Source organism: Xyrauchen texanus, chromosome 36 (genome assembly GCF_025860055.1).
Source record: "Xyrauchen texanus isolate HMW12.3.18 chromosome 36, RBS_HiC_50CHRs, whole genome shotgun sequence".
NCBI lineage: Eukaryota > Metazoa > Chordata > Actinopteri > Cypriniformes > Catostomidae > Xyrauchen > Xyrauchen texanus.
Genome location: NC_068311.1, coordinates 18,895,774 through 18,907,115, shown reverse-complemented (window position 1 = coordinate 18,907,115; position 11,342 = coordinate 18,895,774). Strand labels below are relative to the sequence as shown.

Genomic DNA, 11,342 nt, shown 5'->3' with positions numbered 1-11,342 from the left:
GTGTGTGTGTGTGTGTGTGTGTGTGTGTGTGTGTGTGTGTGTGTGTGTGTATTATTTTATGTGACCACAGGGGTGTTCTATGTGGTTGGGTGGGGTTGGTGTTTGGGGAAGGATATTAGTGAGGGTTAAAAGTTAAATGTTGATTCAATGTGTATGTGTTGTGTTTTTCTCTGTTGTGTTATTTTATTTGAATCAATAAAAAATGTTGATTGCAACAAAAAAAAGAACAAAGGATACTCTTGAAGAGACTGTATGTTCAGTGAAAAGCTATTTCTTTGAAAGTTGTTATTGACATTCTTTGTCATTTCAGAATTTAAATTTTGGATTGAACAATTATTTCAAAGTTAAAACTAATACAATTAATTGTGAAAATAAATACTTTTGAAATCAGGCAATGTATCTAGGGCCAGGTTGGAGAATTTATTCTACCGTAAACATTATACTCTTGCAGACAAAGCCTTTTTCACTGAAGATGGATGCCTTAGCAACCTGTAGGTCATTTTAATTCCTGGTGGGGTAAAGATATATGGGGCTTGCAAATAACTCTGTTCTCCATGCCTATGTGGGAGGGCCCGGTTAGGCATAGATGGGAGGGAAGATGTGGGGGGTGTTGGAGTAGAAAACTGTTTATTAGAAGAAGCATGTCTATTCAGCCTGAGCACTTGTCCTTGAGTAGCTTTATAGTAGCTTTAAGGATAGTGTCCTTTCATTCATACACTGCACACTTCAAGAAAGTATCTTGAGGTAGTGCCCACTGGACTCTCATTAAAAGAGAGACTGGAGATAATTTCTCTGGCAAGTTTTAAATTATTAAAGCCAACATACTGTTATTCTACAAACATGGTGTAGGGGTTTTCCAAAATTTCATGAAAAAGACCACAAATTCTGACTGTAAATCGACCAAAATGAGCACTGACCTTCAGACTGTTCTGACTTGGGTAGCAATGTTTATTCTTACTGATCCTACTAATGACTTTCCCATAGGGGTGATCAAAAATCCCAAAACCCCATAGAATTACATTGATGGAATGTATCTATCCATCCATCCATCCATCTTATCCATCCATCCATCTAACTTTCAGACAAGGCTTTGTCAAGCCAACATCAAAGTTTTTATGGACAAACTTTCCCTCTCTAGTTCTTTCTTAAGTTATTCTTCATCTAATTTATTTATTTTATTTTGTGTTACAGAATAAACATATATATGCAGCTTTAACAGTGGGTGTAATATGTCACTTTAACAGCTGTAATGTTGTATCTTGGCATATTTGACAGTTTGTATATTCAGATCTGTCATGTGTTGGGGGCTGACAACAACAACAAACAATACACAAAACAACAGCAAAAACGACAAAACACTAACATGACAGCTATCTCTATTTTCATGTCTTAAAACATCTTAGAGTCCCATCCGGGTGACTTTACTGAAAAGACAAACACACACACATGCACAACTGCACACACACACAAAGGGGCTTGAAAATAGATGATCACTGTGGAGAACCACACACAGCCCACACACACACACACATTTTTGCACAGGATCACACATAGAGCTGTTGTTCAGACTGGGGTCCTGAGAGTGGGGTTCAGAGTCCCATCTGACAGAAAGCTTTCTGCATTCTCAGGGACGTGCCTGGAGTGGACAAATCATGCTGATTGTGTGGAAGACAAACCCAGCGCTGCTCCCAAGATGAAGGCAGAGAGGGAGGCATCATCCAAAGAGACAGCTGTACCTTCAGTGTATCTTCTGCTATGCTTTTTCATCTTTTCCTTGGCAGGTAAGACAACATGAGTGAACTTTTGTACCATGCATGCTGAAAGAGAAGAGCGTTGAAAGAAAAGTTTCTAAAGAGAAGGAAGAAAAAGTGTGCGCTGTTGTCAGAGTTTCAGGCTTTTCATTTTATGTATTGTTTGTTGATGGTCGTATGAAATGTCACAAATGGTGCAACAGTCAAATAAAAGAATTAGCAATACAATGCACTCATTTTAATTGTAAATATTGCACTTTTTGTTTTTTTTGGAGCTAAAAAAAAAACAACAAAAAAGTATGCATGTTAGGATAAGAATGATGGAAGGTTCATTAAATGGTTACAATATTGCACAGATTCTTAAAAAATATAATTTGCACACTTAAAATTCATTTGCATCATACACCAGTCAGTTGTCTGTACATTTTGGCCAAATAAATTAGATCTTTTTGCATATCTATCCATGCATTCTTTTGTTTTAGTGTAGCATTTGTACTGGTGGTGAGGACACTAAGTTCAGAACCTTCACATGACTTTGTAAGTTGTCTCAAGCTTGGTGAAATTAAGTTTTCTTACAGTAAGATAATGTGTAGATGCGCCAGGGAAGAGGACAAATGTATGGCCATAAGAATATACAGTTTGTTCCAACTGAAGCCTAGCCTTCCTACCACTGCTGTTGTGTCACTGTGGTGAGCTTTGATTAGCAGAATCACTGGGGCCTACTGTCTACTGCCCCCCAACCACAAAAGAGCATGTCTCTTGCACAGCTGCCCCTGACTGAAGGAGAGCAGGCCTACAATCATGGCCTTTGTTAGCTCATCCTGGCAAGCCCTTAGCACTGAGAATTGTTACCACAGCGATAGAGCCATGACACGCTGACTTGCACTGCCATGGCAAAGGGGGCAAAGACGTGGTTGCTCACTCAGGAGCAATATGCACAGTCCTGTTTTACAGTAGGTAACCTACAGTATGCCTGCAGAGAATTTAATTTATATGCATTTACAAATTAGCCTTGAGAGATACTACTTGTGAAGCCTGTCCAATTTAACTAATCTTGAGTTAACAAATACAGTTACAAATCTTTTGGCTTTGTTATGGTTGAATACTGCAGAGGGGCATGCACAATGTGATACTGAAATTAAAATATAGACACATATTTGACAATAATGCTGATGCTCAGAATATACTGTAAGGTGTAAAGATAGTATTAGTTAAATTTTACATAATGTGTTTGTTCATGGGTTAATGGGCCCCTTAACATGCACATCAATAGCTACCAAAAATCAGCAAATACGACAGAGCAAGAAAACTGCATTGACTTTTGTCATGCACACAACACTTGCACACACTGGATAAGCCTGTAAGAATGCCGGTAAAGGCAAATTGGTTTTATGACTTACCCAATACAGTTTTTCTCAATTGCTTCAGCTCAATTCTCGAATAAGTTCAAATCCCTGAACAACTAGTTTCTTGTTCACACCAGATTTGAATTTCTTATTCATGTAAGTAAATTGCATGTGTTTTGGCACGTGTGCAAAAGAGTATGTACAATTGTCTACAATTTGCACAATAACTAAATGCACATGGCTTGCTGATCAAAACTGATGAGTTGATTCTCAGTGAAACTGTCATACTCTTCACAACTTCTAAACATTCTTTCATTGTGTGAGCCATCACATGCCAAATGATCCATTCAGTTATCAAAATCTGTCAGACACACAGGAATTATCCATAAATATCTATAACATGGAAAGTTTGTAATGTCTGCTCAATCTCTGGCCAGACCAACAAGAGCGACATGATGTCCAGATGGGAAGAAGATGGGAACTTGTAGTGTTACATGCTGTTTTTTTTAAAGAACTACCGCAGGCTTTTTTTTTTGCATGGATGTAATTTTGTGGCAATTGTCTGGTCACTATATATGGCTTTACGTGTAAGAAATGGGTAAAAATGGACATGCAAATGTGAATTTTCTGTTTACATGTAACACACTGCAACAAAAATAAATGTATTGTATATATATATATATATATATATATATATATATATATATATATATATATAGTAAATTAATTTACAGTAAAATACAGTAAATGTGCATTTCATTTTTCTGTTTACTACAGTATTGACTTTTTCCAGTAAACTTTTACCTGCTGTTGAATTCTATATCTAAAAAGCTCAGTATGATACACAATAGCATTCAGCTAGACAAAAATGACATTCTTGTATAGTACAGTAAGCAGTCAGTGTCAACAAACATTTCCAGGGTTGACTGGCATGGTGAAAAAACATCTAAAATTGTGACTAGTACGGCTCACACGATGACAAAAAAACTTTTCATTTTGGTGGCATTGGTGAATTTACTGACACAATAACTAGGTTTTGAAGCATGAATTCAAAGTTTTGGATGAATTACTACTGTAAAGTAGTCAATGGAAAGGAGGAGGCGAGAAATATTTAAGAATATAAAACTTAAACAGAAGACAAACACACACACACGACGGACATATCCGTAAACTATCTCTCTCTCCCGCACAATCCTCCGCAGTAGACCTTTATCCCTCTCGGAGGCTTAATTAGCCTGATAAGGGTGTGTAGAATCACGACCCGGCCCCGCCCTCCGCCCTGCCACAACTACATTTCGCAGACATGCAATAGAGTTGTGATGTCCCATTAAACAGTTGTAACAATTGCATTTACAGTTTAGAGAATGTTATGACTGTTTCAAAAAATGAGCCAAAGCGATTGAGAAAAACTGTAAAGAAAAACCTTTTTTAAAGTGTTTACATGACCTTTCTTGTTGTCGGCTTTTTAAGCACAATCGCTGTAAGATCGTGCATGTAAACGCACTGTCTGTTCCCATGAGGACAATTTTATTGCTCAGAGGCTGTTCTTTCAAAAGTTCATGAGATGGAGATTTCCAGTATGTGTAATTTGGGTATCAACTTTGTCCCAGATTTGTCTAAAATTCCTTAGGAGAAATAAAAATGTGGCAGCACAAATTGAGAAATTGTTAACATACAGTACTGAGCAGGGGTTTCCAAAGTCTTAAAGACTAAGCTACCTGAGGGATTCCATATGAAGTATTTACAGGTTTCCATTGATTTTGGTTAAAAAAAAGGTCAAATCTGTCAAAAGTGACTGAACAGAACTTAAGGGTTATGCAAAAGTCTCCATTTGATTTCCGTTTAATCTCATTGCTCTCTAGGATAAACAACTGAGGTCTCATTTGTCTCTTGTTTCCATATGTGTCTGTATGTATTTAGATGTAGTTGGGGTAAACATCAGCAGTCCATCTCCTTTAGTTCGAGGTACACTAGGAAGCTCCGCCCTACTCTCTGTGACCTATACCAGTACCAGCTCCGACCAGCCTGTCATTAAGTGGCAGCTGAAAAGGGACAAACCTGTCACTGTAGTTCAGTCGATTGGCACAGACATCATTGGAAACCTGAGGCCAGAGTACCGTGGCCGAATCCTCCTGTTTGAGAATGGATCCCTCCTTCTCCATCAGCTACAGCTCTCTGATGAGGGGGCCTACGAGGTGGAGATCTCCATCACTGATGATACCTTCACTGGTGAACGATACTTAAACCTCACCGTAGATGGTAAGCAAGGTGGATTTATGTACTAATGAAAGTGTACTTTATGTTTACCCTTACAAAATGTATTGTTGCTTAACCATGGTACAGTGATGGTATTAGATAGTAACATTATGATATGAAATTATTGACAAATTCATATACTATGGGATTTATGTGGTGCTCCAAGGTCCTTAAATGAATACTATCATGGTAATTTTTCCATATCACAGTTCCAGTGTCCAGGCCTTTTGTGCACATGGTGGCATCATCCGTTTTGGAGTTGACTGAACTCTTTATACTTAACTGCACTCACGACAGTGGCACCAAACCCACCTATAGTTGGCTGAAAGGTGGGAAATCTTTGACCAATGACTCACATCTCCTCCTGTCACATGACCAGAAGGTCCTGACCATCTCCCGTGTTGTGATGTCAGATGATGACATCTACAGCTGCAGGGTGGAGAATCCCATCAGCAGTATGAAGAGTCTGCCTGTCAAACTCACTGTCTACAGTAGGTGATGTGACACTATTGTCATTTTACATTTATATGGTCCCATGCATCTTGGACAGTGCGGATACAGTACAATAATGATGTCATACAGTATAATAGGAATACTGTGTATTTAACACACTCAAAGACTATTTTTAAGATGTATCCATTTCAATTGAATAACAAATTTCCATCTATTTGAATTGAATAGTCTTGAAGCAAATGTAATTAATAAAACTTGTAAGATTTGTACATTTAATTTAGTTAAAGATTAGGCAATTCAATTAGATGGAATATTTTTATTCAATTGAAATGGATACATCTTGAAATTAGGCTAAAATCTTTTTTTGAGTGCAGAGTCAGCTATTAATCTTTTATGAAGAGGCAATATTTGTCCCCTGTAGTTGATTTTCAGGGGCATTTTTGTCTTTATGAGAACATATTATATCTACTTTATAAAGACTATGACAATTCCACTCAATCCATATCTATATGGGTCTGGAAAATAATTAAATATATAAAATATTAGACAACAGATTTTAAAAAGAGGAATTAAAGGGAAAGTTCACCCAAAAATTAAAATTCCTTTTTTACTATAAATCTCCACTTACTAGTATTGATACAGTTTTCAACGTTTCGATACGATTCACACAAACTCTTAATTCGCTTCCGATTCGATTCAATATCAATTCACATGGTTAGATTTCAGTTATAAAGTCCCTTTTGCTTATGAAATCAATTCTCTCCCAGCTAATGCTGTTAATTATATAGGCGACCTTCTAACTAGGTACATTATGAAAATATGTACTAATTATATTTTATTAGCATTTTGGACAAATTTTAGCTTTTTAATAATCAAGTCAATGTATTTGATCAATAAATATGATATTATATTGCATATATTATATTTTGCTACATGTGTATTGTTTAATTACCTAATTTGTACTGTTTACAGGTATTTACACTGAACTGTTGAACACATATTAAAAACCGGTACTGTTTCTTTAAGGAAACCTGGTATTTCTGTAAATACAGTCTGTAAATGAGAGAGACTCAAATGGCTTTATCTCATCTGTGCTAAGACTGATTACAATTATGTTTTGTTTGTTTTTGATCTACAATGGACTGTAAAGAACAAAAAGGGTATTAAAAGAGACATTATTCAATGACAAAAAAAAAATCAGTTGCGTGGATCTCGTCTTTGGACACGCATTGTATGGAAACCTTTTACTCTCATTATGAAGTTAAAGGATCTCACTGCTGAATACTCCAACACTATACTTCTAAATGCATTTACTTGTAAGTGAAATTTAAACATTTACCAGCCAGTAGTGAAATATATATATTTTTAGTTACATAGTGCAAAATTTGGTTGCAAATGCAAATTATTTTCTCTCATGGTAGTAGAGGGTTGCGCACAGATTAAAATACTGATCTTGGGATTTAAGAAAGAAATATCGAGATTGTTCAAATGAAGATCACAATGCATCAGGAAAAAAATATATTTTTACCCACCCTCATTGGAGAAACGTATATAGTAAAAATTGGCATTTTTGCCCTAGGCCCAGGTTAATTTCTGACCCTGAACAATTTCAAGAACTTGCAATGTCTTGAGCACTTTAACTTTGGCTAGCTGTGAGCATTTATGAAAAGGGCTGGTGGGGAAGAGTGTTTATGAACAGAGATTTGCTTCAGTAGATCTCAGCCAACTAATCCCCCATCTACTGCTCCACTTCCATACACTTCTGTCAGAGCACTTTAGCCCAGTGGGGTTCTGCATTCCCTCTGCACAATCTACCCTTTACAAAAAAAAAAACCTTTGCTATCCCATTCTTTCCTACACTTAGTATTCCTGGCAACCTGTGCCACCAATCTTCCATTTGAGGTCTAGTTAATTTGGACCTTTTCAACAGAGTAGTTTGGTTGTTCAGAGCACTGTTTGTGTTTTGGAAATTAAAGATGTACTATGTCATCCTGTTTTTTCCCTTTTCAATTTTGCAGGACGGAGTTCTCTCTATATCATCCTCTCCATGGGAGGCATTTTCTTACTCATCACCTTGGTGACAGTGTGTGCCTGTTGGAAGCCCTCCAGAAAGTACAAGCTCTTTTGTTCTTAGCTATTCACTTTGATAGGTCCAAAGCAAGCTACAATAAATCTCACCAGGTTGCACTGTTCTTGTAAGAAAAGTCTGTGCTTCAAATGTTAGGAGGCCAAAGTTCCACAGATCAGATAGAAAAACAAAGACCAAAGCAAGCTAAGGCAGCACAGTAATCTAGAAATGACTCATCTGTTTTATATTTTCGCTTATTCTTGCTTTAAGTAAAAATTATATTGGATTTGATATTAACAGTAAGCTTTATGTTGCAAATACAAATCTATTGTTGTTTATCTTTCTACAGAAAAAGGGAACAGCTTGCCAGACAGAGCGGACAAAATTTAGCAGAGCAAAGCAATGGCAATCATGAGGGTAGCATCATTAATTCATCAATAATTGGTCTGCTTGTTACATTTGCACTTGAAAATAAGATTTAAAATTTAAAGGTGCCCTCAGTGTTTTTTTTTTTTTGTTTGGTTTTTTTTTTCATCAAAAAAGGTTTACATATAAAGAAATTAATAGTATGAATGACTTAATATATATTTAAAAATAAGAAGAAATTAAGACTCCAGTCATATCAGTAGCCAAAATCTGTAATATTTTACATGGAGTGGGTCACCTCATGGGAGCTGCCATGTAGAGATCACATGACCAGTCTAATACTAGGCTACTCACTTTATCTCAGTTACACCGCTGTTATTCACTCCAAAAAAGGAAGTTTTGCTCCTTGTTGAATTTAGTTACTTAAAATGAGCTAATGTAACACAATTCTTAAATTTCATTGTGTGCAGTTCATTTAAATTTGTAAAAATGGAAGTCCACTAATCCATTTGTGTTAGAACAACTTAAATCATTTCCATTGACCATAACCAGATATACATAAGATGTCAGGTTCCTAGCATGCATCATGGCATGAGTAAAAACTGCTTAATATTTGCTTTTTATTGCAGTATTTGCACTGGTGGTGTTGTGTTTGTTGTTCCTTTGGGATTTGTGGCATCTGCAAGATGTCATCCTCTATTGCTAACACTACAAACTCACTGCTTGTAGAACTTACAGCAACAAACGTTAAAAAATACTAGTATACAGTAAATTAAGTTGCCTCAAATGAATTAATTAATTGCATGGACAAGTTTTCCTTAATTTCATTGAACATTTTTATTTTTTGAGTGTTGGACACTTTCACTTGCAGAATACATTAACCATGTCTGACCGTGAATAGTGCATTTCTACAATGGCATTGGTAACTGGTAATATTTGCTTTTGCACGATGCTGCATTCATTCCAGTAAATAGCAGTATAAGTCGGCCAGTGCAACACAAACAAAAATTCACTGAGTGCACCTTTAAGTTCTTTTTGTGCATTAATCTAAATCATTGTACAACACACTTGACTTTTACTTTAAAGAATACTTTCTTTGCTGTAGTTGATATTGTGCCTTCAAGAGGTTACCATAATCATCGGAACCCAGGGGGACTATATGTTCTCAATGAAACAGTAAGAAAGACATTAATATAGTAACTTTTGTAGTCTCACTTTGTATATTGCTGTGTCAATGACAATATGAAGGACAAATAAATCTTTGCATTGTTTCAGGATTTCCCTGAGGGACCAGATGAGTCTTCCTGTAATTTTATCAACCCTATTGATCCCCTCAGCCCACCCTGTTATCCCAGCATGGAACCACTTTCAGCACACTCTCCCGATGCTTATATGCACTCCGGAAGAAGATACCCCCGCACCCCTGTACCCTCTCCTCCTTTAACCTCTCATCCTATGTTCTCTCCACCCCTCTCTTGTCCCCTACACCTGGGCAGCTTAACACGCAAGCCGCACCCTCCAAGAGTAAGCCCCTCCCCTCCACATGTAAGAAGAACTTCCTGTTGAACAGAAAAACAATATGCACCACCACAGATCAACGTGATTTGCAAGATGGAAACACATGGAGAGCATTGAATGTAAAATCCCCAGAATGAGAGTATGTTTGTGTATATGGGGAAATGAGTTATTTTAACATCTTTTGTAAATGTTAGTGGTTTTTTGTTTTTGTTTTTTAAAGAACATAGTTGAATGAATTATGTAAAAGACCACATGTTACAGATCTCTAGTTGTAAAGTAAAGAACTGGATGGATTAACTGTTTTGTATACTAATAGTAAAATAGTAAAATGTAATTTAATTTTATCATTCAGATGTTTTCTTTAAAGCAATAGCATACACTGAAAAATATATAAAAAAAAATATGCAATTCAATTGCAGTTATAATTCTATATTAGACCAACTTGTCATTATTGGAAAATCTGGATAAAATACACCTGTATTCAGTGTTAAAAATAATTTTCATTCTTTTTTAAATAAAGAATTTGATTCTTGAAATCTTTTACAATTATTATAATGTTTTTTATATATATTTATGATAAGAATCATTCAAATAATATCATCCGTTTCCTGAATGTTTAATTAAAGGAATATTCCGGGTTCATCTCAGTTAAGCTCTTTCGACAGCATTTGTGGCAAAATATTAATTATCATAAAAGATCATTTCAACTCGTCCCTCCTTTAAAAAAAAAAAAAAAAAAGCAAAAATCGAGGTTACAGTAGTACAGCACTCACAATTAAAGTGAATGGGACAATTTTTGGAGGGTTTAAAGGCAGAAATTTGAAGCTTATAATTTTATAAAAGTACTTACATTCAATCTTTAACACATGTAATATCTGAGCAGTTAATTTGTAAAAATCAGCATTCATTCAATAACTTTATGGTTTTTTGACTACATCATGGCAACGAAGTTGTAAAATTGGCTTTAACCTCACACAGAAAATGCTAGTAAGTGATTTTATCACACTAAAATCATGTTAACACACATATTGTTTATGTTTTGTGGCTTTACTTTTGAGTATTTTAATGTTTACAGATTGGCCCCTTTTACTTCTATTGTAAGTGCCTCACTGTAACCCAGATTTGGCTTTTTTTAAAGAAAAGGAGGGGCAAGTCAAAATTAATTTTTGTGTTAATAAATATTATGCCACAAATGCTGTCGATTAAGTTTAACTTGTATTGAACCCAGAATATTCCTTTAAATAATCAAATTAACAAAGACACTCCAAAGGAGACACCAGCTTCAATGAAACAGTATTAGACAATGTACACGTTATAACCACCAGAGGCTGCCATATCACTATCAATCAATCCAACATCGTGGGCAACAAATTGTAGCTTTTGCTTTTGGGTCTCTCTCTCTGCTTTTTGTCTTGAAATAAATAAAGAGGTTTTCATTACTGGTACATATACTGGTATATACATATAAATCAAATAAACACCACTCTGAATAACCATAGCAAATATATTCGTATTTTCAGAGTACAGATTAAAGATACAATAAATAACCAAACTTTTAATTAAATATATTTATTCAATAAATAC

The 11,342-nt window shown here is 35.7% G+C and overlaps 1 protein-coding gene across 1 annotated transcript; it reads left to right on the top strand.

Annotated features, from left to right (window-relative positions):
- The first annotated feature begins 1,537 nt into the window (after positions 1-1,537).
- Positions 1,538-10,238, top strand: LOC127629745 (hepatocyte cell adhesion molecule-like). Its single transcript, XM_052106962.1, has 7 exons — positions 1,538-1,781; positions 5,018-5,356; positions 5,563-5,844; positions 7,825-7,918; positions 8,224-8,291; positions 9,346-9,416; positions 9,516-10,238. The coding sequence occupies exons 1-7, from the start codon at positions 1,694-1,696 to the stop codon at positions 9,804-9,806; spliced, it is 1,233 nt and encodes a 410-aa protein (XP_051962922.1). The 5' UTR covers positions 1,538-1,693; the 3' UTR covers positions 9,807-10,238.
- Positions 10,239-11,342: the final 1,104 nt, after the last annotated feature.